At 52.6% G+C, this 23,711-nt stretch overlaps 1 protein-coding gene across 3 annotated transcripts in view; it reads left to right on the forward strand.

Moving 5' to 3' along the window:
- FSTL4 (follistatin like 4) overlaps nucleotides 1–23,711 on the forward strand; it is a 400,176-nt gene that overhangs the window by 338,603 nt on the left and 37,862 nt on the right. For all 3 annotated transcript variants that reach the window (XM_081827062.1, XM_081827061.1, XM_081827063.1), the window contains exons 7-8: nucleotides 2,501–2,667; nucleotides 18,261–18,381. In XM_081827062.1, the coding sequence (XP_081683188.1) occupies nucleotides 2,501–2,667; nucleotides 18,261–18,381 (288 nt within the window). The remainder of the gene's footprint in view (nucleotides 1–2,500; nucleotides 2,668–18,260; nucleotides 18,382–23,711) is intronic.

Here is a 23,711-nt window from a genome sequence, read left to right on the forward strand (position 1 = left end):
CCTTGTCGTTGGACTAGAGTTCCAACATGCAGAGAAAATGTCCTTTCCTTTGGTGACCCGCCTGACTTCTTCCCAAGCCCCACCCACCAGCGCTGGGAGGACAATGCACCTGAATGTTCAGGCCATTGTAAAGCTTAGTCGGAGCGGGTCGTTCTACCAAGTCCACATTAAGTAATGCTCTATCTAAGAAAAATGCTTCATGCCTGCAGTTCCCACCCCGCGTCCCCAGCTGCTCCCCAAACTGGCTTCTGAGTGGGGACGGAAGCACACAGCCGTCCTCTGCCACCTTCGGTCCCCCCTGCCGACTCCCAGCTGCCCTGTCTCGGGTCCTCTTGGCAGGGGTCATCCCAGGTTCTGCTCTTGGTCTGGGCTGTCTCAGTGTCTGATGTCCCCCCATAGCTTGGCCTCCAGCAGCCCCCACTGGCACTACGCACCCCTGGAGGTTCCAGGGGCATTCCCTTAGGGCCTTGGTCCTCAGGCATAGAGGTACACAGCACCTCACGGGCCCTCCAGTGTGTGGCCAGGAACCTTTGGACCTCTCCATGCCATTCGGGAGCCCAGGGGCCTCTGGCTCTGTGCCAGGCCTCATGGGCTCACCCCAGGGGGGAGGGTGGGGAGAGAGCTTCACCCCCTTCTAGAGCCCGCCTTGGTTCCCCTCACCTACATGCCAACGGGCACACCCTTCTCACCGGTTCCCTCATTCCCACAACGCCCTGGGAAGAGGAAGGGGTCTGTGTTCTATTTCCACAGAGCCTCGTGGCTCGCCCGATGAGGAAGGAGTACCTCCTCTACACTCGGGGACAATCTGGGTTCTGAGTCCTAAGGGCAGCAGAGCACAGAAGAAGCCAGACCCGTGTAGCACATCCTTCTCCTTCCCTCTCTCTGTCCCCTCTGAATCTCCAAAGCCTGGAGCTCGCTATGGAGGATGAGCGCCTTCTCTCTCCTGCCCTGACCAATAAGCCTCATGACTCAGAGGTGGGAGGGCAGCAAGCAGGACGTGATTTAAGAGGGAACCTGAAATGCATCACTTTAATGTTCGTAAAATATTATGCTGGGTGCGTCGGCATCAATCACTTGGTGCTTATCTTTCCCCCTGCAGCTCTTTCACGGAGAGTCACATTTTTCCTGCGTGTGAGTGTCCCCGCTCCATGGGCCAGTTGGCTCCTTTCCTTCCTTATTTCCATTTTCTCTGTGTTTCATCCATCCATTCAACAAGCACTGATTAAGCATCTAGTGTATATCTTGTTCATCTTCGTGAGCCCAGGGCCGGGCCGCTGACTGTTTGTGGCGGGGATAGGGCTTCACTAACTCAGGATCTGACCTGACTGGACTTGCTGTCACTTCACCTACTTTGCAGGGCGTCACACCTGCTGGGATTTGCGATCCCCCGCCACCTCCCCCCCCCCACCGCCTTCTCCTCCCCACACACGCCGGCAAGAGGGTGCAAGCATAGACAGGCTGCCCAGTCACAATTCAAAGGGGACGCACCGAGTCACGGAGCTCAGTCCCCAACTCTGTGCCTTGCCCCACCCCTGGCAGGACCCCCAAGTCCCAAAAGAGTAATAAGAGTCAGGAGGGCTCCCGGCATTTTTGCTGGCATCCCAGATAAGCGCAGACCCTCAGAGCCAGCCAGCCCGCCTCGCTCAGCTCCTGCCACCGTTGCCTGCTGCCCCAGGCGCTCTGAGCTGTAGATCTGGGGGAGGAGTAGGGAGAAGGCAGTCCTGTCGCTGGGCTGGTGACTCTCCCTCCAAGCCTGATCCCATGTCGGTATATGAACAGCCGGAGTCCAATTAACTTTCGCATAAATCCCGAAAATCTCTAAAAGCCTGTGATTGCAAGCAAATATTTTAGACCCTTCCCATTTGCCTGAAGAATGATCCGTCTTAATGCCAGTTAGCAAGTATAAAGTGGCAGGATTAATAATTTGTACAGCCTGAAGTACGCTTCAATAAATTAAAGGCTACAGCGCATGGTTGCTGAACAGAAATCCAAATCCAAGTTCAAAGAATCCTCAGACAGAAACAAACCTTCAAAGGTCAGCCAGTTCATTCCCCAGACTTCAGACAGTGCAACCTTTAAATTGCCCCCAGACGGATGAGAAACCTGTCAGCTCAGCCAGCAGACCTTGACTGCACTTAGCAAGGCCCAGACTTCATGAGGCCCAGGAGCACAGAGCAGGGCGTCCACCACGCATCTGGCCCCTGGTCCCTGTGTGACAGCCCACATGCTTGGCTCAACTCATAAATCCATAGCCCAGATGGTTTCCCTATGCTTGCTATGGCTCCTGACTTCTCGGACTCTCAGAGCCCTTTGAACATTTCCCATAAGTCGCGGCCCGTCCCCCAAGAAGGAGAGTCCGTCGGTACGTTTAGACAGCAGGCCGTAGCAGTTTCTCGGGAGCCTGCCAGCCTCCTGCCGGGAACCCCTGTGGCCGTTTGCCTGTGAGTGGTACTCCCCATGCTGGGTGTGCACCTGATGACTTTCTCCTTGTCCCCTGCAGAGGTGGTTCAGCTCAGCCTCGCGCCCGAGGAGAGGGTCAGTGTGGCCACCGTGACCGTGGGGCTGAGCACCGTGCTGACCTGCGCTATCCGCGGAGAGCTGCGGCCACCCATCATCTGGAAGCGCAATGGGCTGGCCCTCAACTTCATGGCCTTGGAAGACATCAATGTAAGTGGCTCGGCTCTGACCCTGAACGCAGACCTGCCCCAGGGAAGTGACCTGCAAATCGCCCGTGGCAGTGGCAGGGTGAGAGGGTTTCATTTTAACATCCCACGTTGGATGCCTTTCAAGCCTGTTGTCGGAGAGCAGGAAGTATCAGAAAACCTAAGTCCCACTGTGTGCAGAGAATAGACTGGACGTTCGCTGCAAGCCTGCCAGCCAGACCCACAATAGGGAAAGGGCGTGCAGGCCGGGCAGGCAGGGCAGGCAGGGCGGGAGGCTTCCGTGCAGGCTGCGGCAGCGAAGGCCAAACAGTGGGCATGGGAATGGAAGGTGAGGGGCTCAGACTGCATGACAGAGCCCACCGGGAGGGAGGACCACAAGCCCACAGCAAACGTGGCCAGACGGGAGACAGTGGAGCGGGGAGGGCGTGTGCCTGGAAGAGCCAGGGGAGACTGTGGATCGCACAGCTGGGGAGGATGTAGACAGGGGAAAGAGAGGGAATGGGGGTTCCCTGTGGAGGGCAGGGGTGAACCGCCCAGCTGGGTGGGCGGGTGGGCGGGCACCAGGTGAGGAGGTGAAAGGAAAGGGATCAGGCCAGTGTGGCCTGCCCTGGGGGCCTTGTTGGCTGGACGTGGGAATGTGGATTTGATGAGGGGAGTGGAAGAGAGAGCAGCTGAGCACCTGCAGCCTACCGTGACCAACAGGGATATTTCTGTACTGGGAGGCCCCATGCAGCCTGGACTGGGCTCCCAGTGTCACCCCAAACCAGCCTCATGACTTTGAGCAATGTCTTAAACCACCAACCCGAGCTATCAGAAAGGGAATATTAGCGGTCCCTCCCTTCCATTGGGCTTGAAGAATAAAGCGCATCCTTCAAGTATATGGACTGGCCCAGTTTGGCCCAACGAGCAAGATGGCTTCCCAGAAGTTCATTGAGAAGACAGAGGGATGTCACCGATGTAGGGTCCTACCAGGATAGCTGACAGGTCTTAGCCACAGTAACAGGCATCTCCATTTCAGGCAGAAGAGGAGGCAGTCCTGGTCTCCTTGGCTTAGGACAGGCAAGCTGGCCCTGAATGGGGTGCTTGGCCCCGAGAAGGAAGACCTGTGGGATGCGTGGTCAGTTCCCACGAACATCTCTAAGGTGTTGAGGGAGGGACTAGGGCAGCAGGAGCCTGTCTGGGCTGTGTGACCCCATGAGTTCAGCAAGCACACAGGGCCACGGTGCTCCCACAAAGAAACCAGTTTGGACTGCTGAGATGGAACACCATGACAGCCATCACAGAAGCCCCAAACTGGAGTGAGCCTCCACAGGAAGCAGTGAGCTCCCCATTCCTAGAGGCATGCAAGTTCAAGCAGGACCATGGTCAGCAATGCTACTAGCCACACGAGGGCAGCTAAATCCCATGACCTTGAAGATTCCTTCCAACTGCGAGACTGCTTTGTGGGGAGAGAGCCCAGCATAAAATTCTGTAGAAACCACCAAGTTGGGACTCTGCTACTCACTAGGCCCTTTGTTGCACCCTGCAGATCATGGGGGAAGCAGATAGGAAGAGGCGGGCCAATGTGGGGATGCTATCTTGGGCACACCCGGGCGAGGAGTCCCCTTCTCCCACCCCTGTCACGTGGGGCAGGATTATTTCCTTGCAGTTTCCCCACGGTACTGAGCATAGCCTGAATCCTACCCATCTCCAAATGTCAGTGCCAGCACAACCTTGGTGGGTGCTTGATGGGCAGATGCCGAGTGGGCAGAGTCCTTTGTCTTCTGAGCCTGAGATGCCCAGGGCTTGTCTGGGATCTTAGCAAGGAGAGGTGGTGTCCTATTTGCCAAGACTGGAGTGGGGGAGGTGTTGGGATGCACAGATTTGTGTGTGCAAAAGCTCTAGGGGTGGGGCATCAGCTTTAAACTGTGTTTGGCCAGTGGTGATTAATTCAAAACTAGGACAGGTCCGCCCATGTCTGTCTGAACATCCATGTGCGTTTCTTGATGCTCTATTTAAAGACACCAGAAACAAAGGCGGAAGCAGAACTCCTCTTAATGCACTTGCCATCGGTTAATTAAATTACTTTGAGTGTTTTTCCCCTCCCTTGAACGTGCCTCCAGCATCAACTCAATTGCATTTCTACTTTTCACAGCGAGGTTAGCAATTTGGGTTAATTGTGGGTGCAACTAGAGATTAATGGCCTCTTATTACCTCCCTGGAAACACTTGCTGCTCATGGTCAAGTCAGCAGCCTGCGAACAGGCAGGGCCCTGTGCTGCCCAGAAACCCCCACGTGAGGGCGCAGGGCAACACGGGCCCCACCAGGGATGCTCACGGGATGCATGCAGGTACGCGCCCCCCCACACACACACACCCCTCCCTCTGCCTCAGGCCCAGAGGGAGGCGGCACGGCACAGACTCTGAGGGCAAAGGGACCTGGGCTGAAGCCTCGGCTCTGGCACTTCCTAGTTGAGTGAGCGTGGAAAGGGCGCTTGACTTCTCGAAGCTTCGGGGTCCTCCTCTGTGAATCGGGGATAAATAATAGCTCCTGCCTCATAGGGTCAGAGTGAGGGCTGAATGAGAAGACACATGGGATGCTCTTAGCACACTGTCCCGTGCTAACTACGATCACTGTCCTCCTCATTGCTGCTATTACTTATCTTACTATCCTCATTGTTATTACTGCCACTGCTGCTAAACTACATTCTCGGCACCTTGCAGCCCGAGTCCCCAACAAGCAGCCCCGGGAGACTCCCCAGGCAGGGAGGTACGACCCTGGGGTGTCCACATCATCCTGGGACGCACTGACCAGCCACCTCCAGCAAGTCCAGAGCAGCCCTGGGGAAGCCGCTGAACTTCTGTGAGCCTGTGGGGGACTGGGGATGATGCTGTCCTCCTTACGCGGGCATTTCCAGGCTGACCGTGTGTGTGAAGCGCCTAGCCCCGTGCCTAGCACACAGCAGGTGTTCCTAAGTGGCAGCCCCACTCTGGGGACAGGGATGACAGCAGGCCCAGGAGGAAATCAGGCAAGAGACGAGGAGGGCCTGGGGATTGGGGGGGCATGGTGGGGAGTGGGGGGCGGCCCCGATGGAACGAAGATCGGGGATTGCTGAGTCCTAGAGCCCCCCTCGGCGTGCGGCGTGCCCACACCCGCCCCCGCCCACCGCGGCCCCAGACGGAACGCCGCCGGCCACTGTCCTTGGCGCCTGGTACAGGAACACCGCACCTACAAAGCCCCAAGGCAGGCAGATGAGAGAGCGCCGCGAGGTGTGGGCCTCCTTTCTTTGTCATTTGTACAAGACATCTTGATTGGCAACAAAATATTAATCACTTTTTCACTACTCTCTTAATGAGAAGCTTTCATGGGCAACAAAATATTAATTTGTCTTGTCTTATCTGTTAAGAATTCTGTTAATGAATTCAGTCACAGAGCTATTACAGAATGCCATCCTAATGACACATGTAATTAAACTTTTCTGACTTGCAAACATCAAGGATGCCTCGAGCATCAGGATTATATTTGATCAGAAAGTAAATGTAGCCCGGAGCCAAGGGAGGAGGAGCCTCTCGGATTCCCCACTGAGCGGTGTCACTGTTAGGAGGGCTCCGGAGTCACCCGATGTGTGCATGGCTGTCCAGATGGTGTACACGGGGAATCAGCCCCTGGATCCACTAAGTGCCGGGGACTCGCAGGCCCTGAGCCAGAGGGTAGAGCAAAGACACTCTCCCCAGCCCCGAGGGGGACCACGTATCCCCAAGCACAGAATTACAACACAGTATAGCATGTTCTCTATTTAGAAGGAGGAAGCTGGTTTGGGGGGCCAGAGGAAGGAGAAGTTCTGGCTTCAGGGGACAGGGATAAGCAAGAAAGAGGTCTAGAGTGACAGGGTGGGGCCAGAACCTGACAGGTTTTGAATGTTAACCTGAAGGATCTTGGCCACTCCCTGTGGGCAGTGGGAACCATAGATTTTTAACTGGGGAGTGACACGGTCAGAAGTTTGTCCTGCAAGAGTCCGGAGCCCCTTCTAGCCTAAGACTGCATCTGCAACCAAGGAGAACCCCAGATACATCAGACCCAGAAGCGAAAGGAGCCTGCGGGGTGGGGGAGGGGTCTGCCTCCTCGGTAACTTCCCTAATGGCCGGAGATCATACTGGAGCAGCCGCCCAGGCTGTCTGAGCAGGGGCTGCCAGGGGGTTTAGCGTGGACCTGGTGGGCCCCTTGAGGATGCCTGAGCCACCCCTTTGCAGGAGGCCTGAGCCTCACTGCAGCCCAGGGCCTGAGGGACGGGGCCTCAGCTGCAGCTGGGAAACCCGCCCCCCCCCCCGCCCCCCAGGAGAGGACAGGGCTGGGAACAAGAGCACAGAGTCCCCAGAGATGGGCAACAGCACCAGGAATTCCTGCCGCACCTCTAGGCAAGGGGGCCTTGGATTAGGCCTCCTCCCACGGCCCCCTCCCAAGGCCCACTGCAGACAGGGGACCAACGAGGTTACCCTTTGAAGACTCTCCAGGCCGTGAGGTCATACAGTCCTGTGATAGGACAGGGACCTCTGGGACACGGGAATCCCCCAGAGAAGCGAGGAACACCCCTGACCCCACCGGGCCGCTGGTTTTTTCACCTGGGCCACAGAGCCTCGGCCTTTCCCCAGCGAGCAGCCCCTGCCGGCCCTGTCTCCTGAGGGCTCACAGGCAGGCTTTGGGGGCCCATCTCAGAGGCAGATCCACGCACCCCTCCCTGTACCCTGACCGCCATACTAAGTATTCTGGGGGTTGAAAGGGAAGGCTGACTTACTTTCTGCAGGAACTGAATGTGCAAACCCCTTCCGGGCCTCAGCCTTCTGCCCAGACCGCGCAGCGACCTCTCAGGGTGAAGTGAAGTGGCATCCCCAAAGCTAGTCCGCACGTCCTTCCTCCACAGTTATCACCTGCCCTCCCCTCATGACTGTCTTCCTCCCTGTCCCTTATTACGCCAGGGACCAGGGACCTGCCCGTGAGGGGAGCAGAAGCAGGGAGGGGACATCCCTGGAGTCACAGAACAGAGCTGAGCTGCCAGATCCTTGCTAGGGTTGACGCGGGAGTTCTAACCCGTGTCTGGGGGCCAGGCATCATGCCGGTCCCTTCACGAGCAGCATGTCATCTGCCTCTTGTCACAGCTCCATGAAGCAAATGGGGTAGAGTAACTCAGAGGCTCAGAACTTGCCAGGGCTGCAGGCGGCCTTGCTCTGGGACACAATACCCAGCAGCCAGCCTTTCCAAGGCTTCCCTGCGGGGCCGGCTGGCCCTGCCTCCCCACTATGGTGCCCCGGCCCCTGCGGGATGTGCCCACGCTTGATGTGGCCCCACGGGGACGGGGCTGCAGGGTTTCATGAGCCCACTGGCCTCTACCCCAGCAGGGGCAGGGGAGGGAAGGCTCTGAGCACAGCCCATGGAACTGCTTGGCCAGGAGAGTCTCAGGGAGAGGAAACATTTTTCTATTGTATTCATCTTTTTCAAAAGGGGGTGGGGGGGTCCTATAACAAACCCAGTATCTCTGAAATGACTTGAAAGAGTCACTCTTTTCTTTTGGGTTTTTTCCTTCGCCAAATCTCACTCTTTGGGGCTTTCAGATGTTGGTAGGCGGAGTACAGTGATAAAAGCAGAAAAACAAAACCCATTAGAAGAAAGAATTTGTGGCAGGGTTTGAAGGATGTGTTAAAAGGTGCACTTTTTTCCCATGCCTAAACGGTGTAAAACCAGGAACAAATAACTCTAATGAAGCATATGCTCTCAGCCGGCTCCACTTTGGAAGGGAGTTATTAGAAAGACCAGAAGAGAATGATTTAGGAGCTCATGACTCATTTAATTTTTATTGTCTTTATATGAACCAGTCATGAATCCATTGTAAAAAGATGAGAGGAGTTTGATTAGCATGGAGAGCTGTTTGCAACACGAGAGACAGTGGTTGTAGGTTCTGCATTAAAATAATCTCATTAAATGCTCGGGTACATTTTGTTTTAAAATCTTGGAAAACACTATACTTGAAGCACTCAAAGGCTTTGGCCAGTTCTTTCTGGCTTGTGTCGGAAACCCTGGCTGCAGATGGACGTCCGGCCCTTTTGAGCTTTAGATGAGCTCAAGCCACTAGGAGGATTGGCCAGAACTCCGTCCACAAGAGACTGGCCCGGACCCAGGACCCAGCAGCCTGTAGAACTCACTGAGGGCTCCGCCCTGCCAGGGGCCTCTACTGGGCCTTTGCTTTCTCAGTGGTCTCTTCGGGGTCACCTCTCTTCCCTTGTAGTACTAACTTCAAAGCTTCACTTGTGCTCAGTGACCACTTCCGGCCCCATGTCAAAGGTCCAGGGTCCCTCAGGGAGGTTCTGATCTAGCTTCTAGACCCTGGATGCAGAGCCCCAAGCACCTGCCCTGTCTCAGCTCTCCTCCCCAGCCCCGCTCAAGGGAGCTCGCATTCAGCCTGTTGGCAGGCTTTATTAACTGCAGGTAATAGTGCAATAACCAGCCTCAAACACGCCTCTTAGCACACTTGTGTAAGTAGGTCTGTAAGATAAGTTCTCGGAAGAAGAATGGACTACATCCGAGGGTGAGCACGATTTCAGTGTGGTGGATATCACCAAATCTCCCTCCAAAAAAGCTATACTGGTTTATACTCCATCCAGCAGTATCCAGGCACACCTCAAAGATACTGCGGGTTCGGTTCCAACCACTGCAATAATGTGAATATCCAATAAAGCAAATACTGCAATCAAGGGAGTCAAATGAAGATTTTTGTCTCTGGTACATATAAAAGCTATGTTTATGCTATACTGGAGTCTCTTAAGTATGTGCTAATATATGTCTAAAAAAAGTACATAATTAAAAAATACTTTCTTGCTGGAAAAACGCAAACCATCCTCTGAGCTTTTGATGAGCAGCAATCACTGATCACAGATCACCATAACAAATATAATAATGGAAAAGTTTGAAATATTGCAAGAATTACCAGATGTGACACAGAGACATGAAATGAGCAAATGCTGTTGGGAAAATGGTGCCAACTGACTTGTTCTACACAGAGCTGCCACAAACCTTCAATAGGTAAAAAAAAAAAAAAAAAAAAATCTGAGAAGGGTAATGAAATGAGGTATGTCTGTATAAGGATTTAAAACACTGTATCAGGAGAAAATTCCTGATTGCAGGCCTTCTCGGTCCCTAAAATGAGCCATGGAAGGAAATTTTTTTTAAAGATTTATTTATTTATTTGAGAGAGGGAGAGAGTACAAGCAGGGGGGTCGGGGGGCAGAGGGAGAGGGAGAAGCAGGCTTCCCGCTGAGCAGGGAGCCCGATGTGGGGCTCGATCCCAGGACCCTGGGATCATGACCTGAGCCGAAGGCAGATGCTTAACAACTGAGCTCCACCCTGCCCCAGGGGGGCACGCCAGGCTGATCAGCTAAGGATCCAAGGCCTACAACTCACGAGAGGGCCTCATGAGCTGCCACTCATCCACATGATACCGTGGAGTCTTAGAGTCAAGAGGTGCCTGTCCTCTGGCCTCTGAGGGTGGACACTGAGTGCTCAGAGCCGTGACTCTGACATGAGCTTTCTGGAGAAGTGCCTAGCCACCTGTGTGCACTTGGACATTCAATTTTGCCCTCAGGCGACATGCGCAGCATCCACACAACTGGGTCAGAATCCCCCTGATTGAATTGTGGAGCCAACTACAAAGTTAGAGATGGCAGTCCACCCAAGACCTCCCTCATTCTGGCATCAAGATCAAGTTTGGGGAGTACACAAAAGTACCTTCAGGTTGAATAATTTGCCAGAAGGACTCAACTCACTGAGAGCTCTTAGACTGACATTGATGGTTTATTACAGGGGATAAGTGTAGGTTAAAATCAGCCAAGGGAATACCCAGGATGTTCGCCAAGGTCTCTCCATTCTGGACGGTCAGAACCCCAACAGCTCTCAACAGTATGCAATCTCTGGAACCTCCACTCAGCTCACAGACTCCAGGATATGTGCTCTGTGAGGCCTTGAATCTCAGCCTGAGCATCTGTACGTTAGTGTCCGGCCAGTGACTCAACGGTGACCCTGTGAAATTCCTGGTGCTCTTCAAAGCCTTCAAAGCCCCGTCCTCTCTGCTATACTAGCTTTCAAATTCCAGCTACCTCCAGGGCCCTGTATCCTGACCTCTTTTCTCATTGCTGTGGTTCTCTGGGTGCTGGTTCTCTGTGCCGTGGTCTGGAAGATGCCCTCTAACAGAGAGCTGGAGTAAGTGTGGACCTCATCTCATGTATTCCTCTCCTCAAAGATCAGAGACTGGGCTTAAAAATGTTGCATCCTACATTTAATCTATTTTTAGAGTTAGGTTGGTGTAAGTCTGATACGTGTTTCTGTGTTTTACCCAAAATGTGAACTCCTTTATTCTCTGTACATTATTGCTTGTGTGGAAGCAACCATCTGTACCATAGACTGAATGTTTGTATCCCAGCAAAATTCGTATGTTTACACCTGGTCCCCATTGGAAGGGTATCGGGTGGTGGGACGTTGGGGAGGTGATTAGGTCGTGAAGGTAGAACTCCTGAGTGGGATTAGTGCCCTTATAAAAAGGGAGAGTCCTGGCCTCTTCCACCATGTGGGGCTATAGCAAAAAGACAGACAGCCTTCCAAGAACCAAGAAGCAGGCTCTCACCAGACACCGAACCTGCCAACACCTTGGTCTTGGACTTGTAGCCTCCAGAACTGGGAGAAATTTCTGTGGTTTATAAGCAAAAAAAAAAAGAAAGAAAGAAAAAAGAAAAGAAAAGATCAGCCAAGGGAAGAAGAAGCTCCATGGGGCAGAATCCAGGGGATTCCAAATGCAGAGCCTCCATTGTCCTCTCCTGGTGCAGTCATGCACATCTGCTGTTCCCCGCACTGACGTGTAAGCACGTGCACAGCGCATTGCCTGACAGCGAAGCTCACCCCAGCCTGGTGTGCTGAGCTGCTGGTGGAGCTTGATCATGCCCTGCTCACGTGGATGACGCCTAGCCCCCAGCCCCTGGGGGGACCCAACTGGCACAGCATGGCTCAGAGCCCCCATCATAAATCGTATGTTTCATAGTCTAGTGGCCAAAGCCCCCAGGAAAACAAAGCCCAGACCTCTCTGGATGACGTTACTTCTTCACTACCCTTCCCTTCAGGGCTCCCCGAGAGCCAGCACACTCAGCTAACATACCTCCATTTGTCCAGCAGACACCAACTGAGCCACGCATCGGGGACAATATGGTGGTCAGCAGAGGGATGAGGTGCTTCCTCTTTGGCCTTCACAGGCATGGGGGAGACTGATCATATAAACCCACGTCAGCCAGTGATAGTCCCTGCAGTCCTGGGGAAGCCAGGAGCCCTCCCCACAGTGACTTCTCTCATGCCTGTGGCTCCCTGGCCCGGGCCTGGGACTGAGCAAGAGAACTGACCAACTTTGGGGGGCTCATAATGCATGTGACCATCCGTAGCAGCCCCACCCCACCCTAGACACTCAGCAGCTTCTTAGGGATGACTTCAGGCTGCAGGGACTTCTCAAGAGGACTCTGAGCAGGTACATGCAGAGTGGCAAGTATGTCTTTAAGGGTCTTAAAGGAAGTGACCAGCACGGGAACCCCAGTGTGGGTCAGGGTAGTCAGCTGGAGAGCCATGAGGTGGGGGCTGGGGGCACCGTGAGTGTTCACATTCACGCTCACGTGTACTGTGTGTCTTCCCGTGGATGTTTGTGTGTGCCCACCCGGGGTGCATCTGGTCCTTGCTTGGTCTGGATGTGGGACATGTGAGTGCAGACTTCTCTGAGGCCAGCCATCACCAAGGGCTGCATATTGTTCAGTGTTTGGGTCCATCCTGTTAAAATGTTTGTGCAGCAGGAATGCTAGGGATAGTGAATTCTAGGGGCCAGAATTAAACTGGCATGGAGAAAAACCCTCTCCTTGACTCCATCCTCCCCAAAGAGAGCCAGGGCAGAGGGCTCCTGAGAACACGGCTTCTGAGAAGGGCAGAGTCAGAAAAGCTTGGAATAAATGAGTCTAAACTGAATCTTAACTTGTAGCTTTGACAGTATCATTAACCTAAACTCTGAAATCACCCTGGAGTCCTTGTGTTTAACATTTAGTCACTAAATATTCCGCGTTGATGGCTCATTTTCATATTACTCAGACCCGAGTCACATGTATCACTATGACAACATGCCCCATCTCGCCTCTGCTTAAGTATTGTTTAATACTTAAGTCTCATTTAATTACTTTCTTTATTAAGGGCAGATACTTACAAAATAGCTTTTTAAAAGACAAAAACTATACCTTTTAGTAAAATTGTCTCTTTCCCAAAGACAGATGTGTATCAGTACAAAGAATGGTCTAATCTGGCATCTGTTTTATTTCTGGAAGGAATCTTGATTTTGCTAATACATTTTTATGCATCAGAACCAAAAAAAAACAAAAACCCATCCATAAAAAGACAATTACAGAGATGCAATCAAACATTGATAGCAGTATTCAGACACATCTCAAAGAACATTCAGGAGAGGAAGGATTACAGGTTTAGTTTTATGTAGCTTCTTTTTTTTTTTTTTTAAAGATTTTATTTATTTATTTGACAGAGAGAGAGCGAGAGCAGGAACACAAGCAGGGGGAGTGGGAGACAGAGAAGCAGGTTTCCCGCTGAGCAGGGAGCCCGATGCGGGACTCGATCCCAGGACCCTGGGATCATGACCTGAGCCGAAGGCAGACGCTTAACGACTGAGCCACCCAGGCGCCCAGTTTTATGTAGCTTCTTATAAACCAATTTTTAAAGTAATTTCCTCAATTCCAATGAGGGAAATTTGATTTCAGTTGCCAGTATTCATGTTCCAGAAAACAATACGCACTTTGTTCTATAATTATATGATGCCTATTGTTTTAGCCCAGAGGCATTATTTTATTTATTCCACAGTCAGCTTCTCCCCATAGCCTAAGTCACAGGCTGGTAATGAGTTGGGTGCTCAGAGGAGAACCGCCATGTATCCAGCATCCCCTTGTAACCTTGAAGAGCTGAGGCACACCCCTCAGCCCCTGAGCGATCACCCAGAAGTTATGCCTCGGCTACCGGCAGCAATGAGGAAAAACAGACAGAGGTTAAATGACTTTGGTAGTGGCTCACCAAAAGTCACCACGAGTCTGAGATGGCACGCATGGGCTTTTCCATCTCTGCCTGCTGCCCTGCCTGGAGCCTTCTCTTTGGCCAATGCCCGCATGCCCTGGCCTGAGGAATGCAGCGTGGAGAAGGAGACGGGGTGGGGAAGCGGGGGCACCATGCTTGCGAGCAGTTCTCTGCCTTCCTGCCAGTCACCTCATTTTGATGCCCCATCACTGGCAACGTTCAGGTGGGTGGGAAGCAGGAGGTGGGTGCCTCTGTTGTCAAATCCAAAGAACCAGAACACAGTCCCTGGGGAAAGCCTAGCTCGGCATCTCGTGCGATCCATTCACTGAGTATCTGCTGAGGGCCCACTAGGTGCTAGGCCCTGTGCCAGGCCCTGGGGATGCAGGGGAGCTCACGTCCTAGTCGGGGGAGACAGATACAAACGGTATGCTAAGTGGTAGTAAGTGACAGATGGGGTGGGGGTTATAGACAGGGTGGGCAGATAACATTTGAGCAGACTTGAAAGAGGGGATGCAAGCCAGACTGACAGCCTGGAGGAGGGGGCAGGATGCCTGGCATGTAGGCAACAGCCAGGGGCTGCAGCACTGGAGTGGAATGAGCAAGGGAGAGTGGAGGAGGTGGGGATGGCAGGTCATCCCTGCAGACCCTCTAGGGCTGTGACTCAGGGCGAGGGGGTAGGGTCCGACTGCGGCGTAGAGGAAGAGCAGAGGGGCAAAGGTGGAGGTCCCCGCTGTCCCCCAGATGAGAAGATGGTGTTTTGGCCCACTGGTCACAGGGGAGGGACTAAGAGAAGGTCAGACTCTGAATACATGGTGAAGGAGAGCTCTGCTTCCTCACCCTGTGAGGACTGGGCTTTGTTCCGTTTTCTGGCTTGGGTTTTTTTCCTGAGGATCACACATGGCCTGAGGGATGTGTGGTCCCCGTGACCACATCACCAAGGGGGCAGCAACAGGAGGGGGCTCCAGAACCCGAGCCCGGTCGAGGCCGTCCATCCAGGAGGATGGGCTGTGGGCATGAAGGCTCAGGGAGGCAGACGAGGGAAAGTGCCAGGGGGCCCCCAGCGCCAGACCCCCTGCGAGCAGCTCTGGGATTGCCCTTTGGGATGGAGTCCCCCCTGGAACCAAGCAGGTGAGGCATTGAGGGGTCCCCGCGGTGGGAGCTGCACCCAGCTGCCCTGCCCTATTTTCAAGCTGCCACCTCGCCATGGAGCCTCCAAGCAAAATATATTTTCCTCCAGACTTAGGTTTTGACACACAAACGGCTTAGACCAGAAATATGTCAGCCCAGAATTGACTAACCATTAACTTTTCATAAGCAACTCAGGTATGAACCTTTATGACTCTGTTATGACACAGGACCAATCAGCTATCTGGTGTTTTATTTTTATTATCGAAGCTTCCACAGAGTGATAGGAATGGGGCTTTTCTAAGCAGAGCAATGCTTCAGAGAAAACTCACTGGGCCCTAGCCGCCCTCTGCAATATTTTACTCCATTGGGAGTGCTGGTGTGTATTTTTTTCCTGATCATGAAAGCGGGCTGCATGCATCCACGATCCACCTTCCCCCCTGGGCCCTCCCCCAAGCTTCTCTCTGAGCCCGCACTCCCTCACCGAGCTAATTAGCCAAAAATCGTCCTTACGGGACTCAAGATGGTGGCAGTGAGGCCCTCTGGAGTGTGAGCGAGGCAGAGGGTCAGCATGTCAGGGAGCTGCTCTGTGGCTGCCTTGGATAACCCTTGTGACACAGTGACTGGTGGCCTTCCTTCCCACCTGCCACCAGAGTGCTTCTGGGGAAAGGGGCACAGGGAACGGCAAGAGGGATGGTTTGGTGTTGGCTCCAGGGGGCCAAGAGGAGTTTTGCATGTCCTGTTAAGAATAACAGGAAAACTGGGGTGCCTGGGTGGCTCAGTCGGGTTAAGCGTCTGCCTTCGGCTCAGGTCATGATGCCAGGGTCCTGGGATCGAGCCCCCTGCTTAGCGGGGAGTCTGCTTCTCCTTCTGCCTCTGCCCCTCCCCCGACTTGTGTGTGCTCTCTCTTGTGCTCACTCTGCTCTCTCTCTCAAATAAATAACATCTTTTTTAAAAATAATAATAATAATAATAATAATAGGAGCAAGGTTGTCGAGGCTGTTCTTACAGAACCCCTGGCATCCGCCCCTCCTGGCTCCCTTTTATGTCCCTTCTCTTGCTTTTTGTTTGCCTTCATTTTCCTCAGAGTTCTGTTTCCCTTCTTGGGTTAGCCAGGTCTCAGCAAGGCACCTAGAATTATTTTGGGACAAAGTGGATCTGAACCAGTGGTAGGCCATCTATCCCTGCAGGCCAAACCTGTCCCACCACCTATTTTTTTTTTAAATAAAATTTCACTGGGGGCGCCTGGGTGGCTCAGTCGGTTAAGCGTCTGACTCCTGATTTTGGCTCAGGTCATGATCTCAGAGTCGTGAGATCGAGCCCCGCCTCCAGCTCTGCGCTCAGCACGGAGTCCGCTTGGGTTTCTCTCTCCCTCTCCCTCTGCCCTCCTCCCGACCCCATTCAGTCGCTCATTCTCTCTAATTAACAAATCTTAAAAATAAATAAATAAAATTTCTTTGGAACTTAGTGATGCTCATTAATTTATGTATTGTTACATTATCTTGGTGCTACAAGGCAGAATTAAATAGTTCACAGAAACCCTATGGCCCACAAAGCCAAAAATATTTGCTATCTGTCCCTTTAAGAAAAACTTTGTTTTTAATTCCAGTTAGTTAACATACAGTGTTATATTAGTTTCAGGTGTACAATATAGTAAGTCAACACCTTCTCACACCACCCGGTGCTCATCAAGTACACTCCTTAATCCCCGTGGCCTATTTCACCCATCCCCCCCACCACCCTCCCGTCTGGTAGCCATCAGTTCTCTAGAGTTGAGTTCTTGGTTTGCCTCTCTCTTATTTTTTTTCTTTGCTTTTTCATTTTGTTTCTTAAATTCCACCTATGAGTGAAATCATATAGTATTTCTTTCTCTGACCAACTTATTTCACTTAGCATAATACTCTCTACCTCCATCCATGTTGTTGCAAATGGGAAGATTTCATTCTTTTTGATGGCTGAGTAATATTCCCTGGTATATGTACCACATCTTTATCCATTCATCAATCAATGGATACTTGGGCCGCTTCCATATCTTGGCTATAGTAAATAATGCTGCAATAAACAGGGGTGCGTGTATCCCTTTGAATTAGTGTTGTTGTGTTCTTTGGGTAAATACCCAGCAGTGTGATTACTTGATCCCCATCACCTGTTTCACTCACCCCTGGCCCCCCCCCCCCCGTAACCATCAGTTTGCTCTATAGAGTTAAGAGTCTGTTTCTTGGTTTGCCTTTCTCTTTTTTTTTCCCTGTTAATTTGTTGTGTTTCTTAAATTCCACACATGAATGATAATAATATGCTATTGGTCTTGCTCGGACTTATTTCACTTATCATTATACTCTCTAGCTCTGTCCATAGTGTTGCAAGCAAATGGCAAATTTCATTCTTTCCGATGGCTGGATATTCCTATATATATATTGGAATATACATACACAATATCCAATATTATATATATGTATATATATATATATACACCACATCTTCTTTATCCATGTATCTATTGATGGACACTTGGGCTGTTTCCATAGTTTGGCTATTATAGATAATGCTGCTATAAACATTGGGGTGCATGTACCCCTTTCGATTAGTATTTTTGTATTCTTTGGGTAAAAACCTAGTGGTGCGATTGCTGGATCATAGGGTAGCTCTAGTTTTAACTTTTTGAGGAAGCTCCATACTGTTTTCCACAGTGGCTGCATCAGTTTGCATTCCCACCAATAGTGCAAGAGGGGTCCTTTTTCTCCACATCCTCACCAACACCTGTTGTTTCTTGAGTTGTTGCTTTTAGCCATTCTGACAGGTGTGAGGTGATAGCTCATTGTGGCTTTGATTTGCATTTCCCTGATAAGTGATGATGAGCTTCTTTTCATGTGTCTGTTAGCCATCTGTGTATCTTCTTTGGAGAAATGTCTGTTCATGTCTTCTGCCCACTTTTAATTGGATTATTTGTTTTTTGGGTGTTGAGTTTTATAAGAAAAACTTGCCAGCCCTAAACAAGGCCACCCTGCAGAGCTGCTCAGCAGGTGGACAAAAGCCCCAAGCAGGATGAGGATTAGTAAGAGGGGCAGGTGAGCCCAGTTCTTAGAAAGCGAGAGGAATGAGCGGGAAGGTGTTCCAGCCCGTCCTCCCAGGGAGGGCGATTCAGGCCTTAAGTGGATGTACAAGGTTCAGGTTCCAACAACATGGAAGAGAGATGCAGTTCCTGCGGCCTAGGCCGGCCCGGCCCCGCGGGCAGCTCTGGCCAAGCAAAGGGGCTCAGCTGTAGTGTTTCTGTTTTCCGGGAAAAGCGGGAGACCGGGCTCTCCTTCCCAGCCTCCTCATCAGAGAGGCCAACCTCATTGTCTTCCTCGCCCTGTGCAGGACTTCGGAGAGGACAACTCCCTCTACATCACTAAGGTGACCACCGTCCACGTGGGCAACTACACGTGCCACGCCTCCGGCCATGAGGAGCTCTTCCAGACCCACGTCCTGCAGGTGAATGGTTAGTAAATGGCTCCATGCATGTCGTCCCCTCGAAGCGCTCCCAAAATGCTGCTCACGGCAACCCTCCCTGCTCCTGTATTCTCTCTTAAAGATGTGTCCGAGCCCAAGATAGCCTCGTAAGTAAGTTTACTTACTTCCGTAAGTTTACTCTCTCGCAAGTAAAGGGGAGCAGTGGAGAAAGGGCGAAGTCGGCCGACCAGTTTGTCTGGCTTCACCGGGAAGCCTCCTCTGATGAGGTGGTGGTGGTGCCAGGGGGTGAGTCGCTCGGGCTAGTCACGCTGGGCCACCGAGGCTCCCGCAGACCCCGTAGAACATGCCCTGCCCTCCCATGGCAAAGGCCAGTGGCGCTGCTCTGGGATCCCCGAGTAGCAGAAGCTGTCTAAAACACACCACTGTCCTTCCAGTGACATGCACACATATCACTTGTCCACCGGAAGGCGCTCCTTCCTCCAACGGGGGCTGGGTCCCATCTCCCCACCGGAGAGGCTCACCAAGCGTGGGCCCGGCTAAGACAGAACCTGAGCAAGCTCGGGAGGTTTTCATTGCTTCTCACGGACCCCCGTGTTGCCGGGACTCCTGGACACTGGGAATGTGAAACCCCTCCTGAGGACACCACCACCAACTAAAACAGCCAGGGTTTTCTGAGCACAGAGAGGGTGAATCACTGGCCAATCCCTGTGCTAACACATCACCTAGACTTTCCCGGTCATATGTTCTTACCCACGTTATGAGCCCAGCCTGGCCACTCCAGCCATCAGAACAAACAAGGCATCACGGTGTCTTGGCAGATCAGCACCCCACAGAAGTTAGATGTGTCCAGCCAGGCCTAGCTGGGCATCACTCCTAGCACTGAGCAGGGTGTTCATGTGTCAGTGTGGAAACTTCTAGTCAGCCCTAGATCTTTCACACCAGCTGGTGCTCAGGGCTTCTGCTCTGAGATAAAGTGAGCAAGGTGTTAAGAATGATTACATAATGAGGCTCAATTTCACTTAACTCTGGAACCAGGGTAACAAGCCATTTAAGGACAACGGGGTGGTGCGCTCAGCTGGCGTCTACATTTACCCTACAGGATGTTTGAGGGATTTTTATAGCCATACCTGCCTAACCCATATCTTAGTATTTCCCTTGACCGGGGACATACTTAATTGTTTGGGGTTTTGTAGCTGTGCTTGCTGGCTTGAATCCAGGCCTATGATGAAGTCACGGGATTTCTCCAGAAATAACCCAGGTGTTCTGGTTACAACAGCCCCTGGGGGAGTTAACCCAGACTGGATTCCAAGGTCAGTCCTAAGTGCAGCCAGCAGCTGGTGTCTAGGGCTCTCCCTCAGGGGGTGCTGCTCGGGGAGCAGAGCATGAGCTCTGTAGTGGCAGGAAGTGGGTTTTTCCATCTAAAACTGGCAAGTGGTGCCCAGCATGGGACAATGTGGGGGACTGTTCGGTTGGGAAACAGCTCCCCACGGTTTGCCCCAGGTCCGTCGGATCCTTAGATGAGCTTAGAGAAGGGAAATGAGCCCGTATTCACAGACTCTTCATTCTGCCCTTTGCATCCTGCCCCCACTTCCCAAGAATGGGGGGGCACAGGGAGATAGCTTGAGCCTTGTCCCCTTTATTTCCTCCAAACAACTCCCCTGAGGAGGGGAAGGGAGCCACCTGCCGAGGAACCGTAGTACCTCTCAGGTGAGCGTCTGTACTCGCCCCAGCCCTCTAGAAGAAGCTCTGGGGTCTCAGAGGCCTTCATACGCTAAGTGGCAAGTCCGTGGTTCGAGGGGCGCCCTCTGCCCCGTGTTCCCCCAGAATTCTGCGACTGAGGTTATGATGGGGAGTGTGTCACTCCCAGAGCTGAATCCAAGAGCAAGGCCCAAACCCAGGAGCACCATGAGGGGTCGCTAGGCTGCAAGGAGAGAACAGGCCCCTCCCGCCAGGTGGGAAGTGGGCTGCAAAACTGGCATTGGAGAGCCCCGTTCACACCCTCCCCAGCCACCTCCCACCCCCACCCGCGGCCCCCACCATTACCTAGTCTCCACTGGAGAGGGTGCTTTTGGCCCAGGGGAGTCTACACACAGCAAAACCTCCCGCTGAGAACCAAAAGAGGCCACTTGAAATCCATTTCCTAACTGCTAACAGATTTAAGGCCTCTCTTCTAGCAGAAGCACTATCAGCAGTCAGACGAAGCATGCTGGGACCTCTGTACTTCGTGATCAGTTTCCTATGTCATTAAATTGGCCCCTGGTGCTTGGCTCCCATGACAGCCAGGTGAGGCCACTTGGGTGGCCCTAGCTCCAGTAGCCCATGAGGTTCCTGAGCTGGGCTGGGCTGACTCCCAGGCACTTGGGGGTGATGTGTAGGTCCACTAACCAGCTCCTTCATGGGAGCGCAGCATGCTAACGTCGGCCCTGAGTTGCCTCCCAATGACATAAGTCCATTGCCTGTTGACCTGGGAATAAGATGCAAGGCTCTCTGAGTATTCCAGAAGTTAAGCTTACTCTGTTGGACAGAATGGGGAAAATGTCCTATCTGTATGGGAAGATGCTGAAAATAGAATGATATGAAAGAGACAATTAGGATAGCATCTATGGAATACATACTGTGTGCCATCCCTGTTTGACAGATGAGATCACCAGGGATCGGAGAGATTCAGTGATCTCAGGATCCCAGGACCCAGCCCTGCAGTTAGTAACTGCAAAGCAGATCTTGACTCCAAAGCCCAGACTCCTAAACCTGGCCTGCCCTACCTGTCCTTACCAAGGCATCGTGTTACTGCTATTGGTGAATCCGGATGTCGGATGCGAGTGTGGTCAGTCAGCAGCTGTGTTGGGCTGCTGTGGGCTCTACACTATAGAGGACAGGTCCCAGGAGGGCCGGGGTGCTGTGGAAGGCTCACGGTGGCAGTAGGCGCGGGGAGCTTTGCAGGCTGCAGCCTGGTGTCAGAGGCTCTCAGGCAGAGCTGCTGGGATGGCCGAGAAGGCCCTGCTGGTGCTCCGGACAAAAGGAACGCTGCCTGGCTGAGGAGTCCCCTGAGGAAGGGCGAGAGAAAGCAGCAGCAGATTCATCTGGGGGATTTGTTCCCTTTTGCCATTCATGCCAAGCATGACTGAAAACCATGAAAGATGTCCCTGAGCTGCCTGGGTAGTATCCGGTGCGGTGGCCCAGCAGTGTGTTGGGGGTCTGGTTTGGTCCCCACTTGGCCTAGCAGATGGCCTGTGGCTTACTGAGCTGAGGCACCCAGTCAGGGAGCGATGTTCTGTGTCTGTTCCTCCCCATAGCTTCTCCTCAACCAGAGGGAAGGGGGCAGGGGATGAGGACGGGCAGAAGGAGGGCCCTGCCCAGTTGCCTGCTTCTCAGAAGGCTCCAAGCGAACAGCAGATGTGCCGGGGAGCTTACGTGCAGCCTGTGGGCCCAAGACACCGAGATCCCACTCTGGGGAGCAGGAGCTGGGTGGGACTTCTCCACTCTAGGCCCAGTGCAGACCCCAGCTAGCAACACCTGTCCCACAGAATCTAAGACATGAAGCCTGAGCCAGAGACACCTGGGTTCCAGGGCTTGTACTGGTGTTTCCTTGACGTACAAGGAAGGCAAGTAAACTCACCTGTAAAGTGGGAATAACAGTAATACCTCCTGCCTTACAGGCCTGATGAGATCTGATAGGTCTACAATGCTTGGAAAATGCCTGACGCAGATAGAGTTCACAGTTCAGGGTGGGACGGATACAGGAGAGATTTTTGGTTGTCTCAAGCCCCATGTTACTGTAGTTGGTGGACACAGATGCTCTGAGCTGGTGGCCCCTCGGAGAGCATGCAACCCATTATACAGATGGGGAAATCAAGACCCAGAGAAACTGGCCAAGCCAGGAATAAAATACTTCTTCCTGGAGCTGCCCCCACTGCCTGGTGGCATGGGCCAGACACCATATACAGGCAGGACGCCCATCTTCTGGGACTTCTCCATCCCCAACCCTGCCTTGACCGGGTTGGCTAAAGGGAGCCCTTCTAGGCAACCACTTCTCTCAAATTATTAGTATAACTTCCTCACAGACCAGGCCTCCCAGAGATGAGGCCCAAAGGCTGACATGATTTATAAATTCATGCAAACCTCCCGCATTGTCCTCCTAGGAAAGAGCAAGAACTTCAGACATAAATGATTAATCCATTAAAATAAAAACACCCTCCACCTCCCCACAGTTCAGACAAGTAACGATTCATTCCCAAAACACAATAATCATCTCCCAAATCTGTTGATGACTCCAGCTTGGTCCTTTTGTGAATGCACCTCTTACTTAGGACATATTTATGCTGCCTTTCACCTTGGAAATGATCCATGTTTCCCAAAGAAAACAGGCCTTTGTGTTACATATTCAAATGTTTTCACTGGAGGGTTTTGCAAATTTAAAAGAAAATGAATGTGTTTACCCAGAATATATTAATTTCAAATGATTTTTAGTGTGTGAATTAATACAAAAGGAGAGGGGAGATGCGGGCCAAAGGAAAACAGGTGGGTCTTTGTTGCCAGCAGGAAGCTCTGTCTGCACCCCACCCCCTCAGTCTCTCACAGTGAGAATGCAGGGCTTTTCCTGACTGGGCCCCATCCCAGTGGGGACCCGGGCTACTGGGGTCTTTGACACCTCCATGCCCCCCGTTCTTCTCGGGCTCACCTGTCCCCCCGGGAGGCTACATCCAGATCTCTGGCTCTGGTAGGAGTGACAGCTTCTGCCCAAAGTGAGCAGGTGTTCCCTCTGAGCCTGGGGCCTGGTCCACACCCGCTGCAGGATGGGGGGATGTGTCATCACGCATGATGAGGACAGTTCGGTTCTCAGGCCAATGAGTGAGCTCCCACCCCACTGATGGGATGATGCTTTTGTTTGGCTTTTTTTAAGCATCCTTGTGTCCATTTTCCAGGTAGCAAGTGGTCAGGTCAGGGCACGATGGGCTTCTAGGTGGAGCTCCTTGGCTCCTCGAGGTTGCCTTCCATGTCACAGGCTCCCTTTGTCCAGGGCATGGAGCCAAGAACACCCAGGGGGCTAGGACTGGGTGCAGGGTCCCTTCGATTGCTGCTGGCCTGGCGGGGCCCCTGTAGTCTCCTCCACGCCAGTCTCTCAGGACAGACAGGATGGGAGGCCTGAGCCACTGGTTCACAGCGGGGCGGAGGCAGCTGCCTGGCCCCGTGAGCCCATAGTCCATATTCACGGACACATACATGCAGGCTCATCGCTGCGATCTGGGTCCTGCCACCCGCCAGCCTCGTGTCTTGGCCCCCACCTGTCCCCAAATACTCCAGCCAATGAATTTGCACTGATGGTTCCCTAGGCTGAGAATTCTCTCCCCTCCCTTGCTG

Source organism: Leptonychotes weddellii, chromosome 7 (assembly GCF_054177405.1).
Source record: "Leptonychotes weddellii isolate Sample4059 chromosome 7, ASM5417740v2, whole genome shotgun sequence".
Lineage (NCBI taxonomy): Eukaryota > Metazoa > Chordata > Mammalia > Carnivora > Phocidae > Leptonychotes > Leptonychotes weddellii.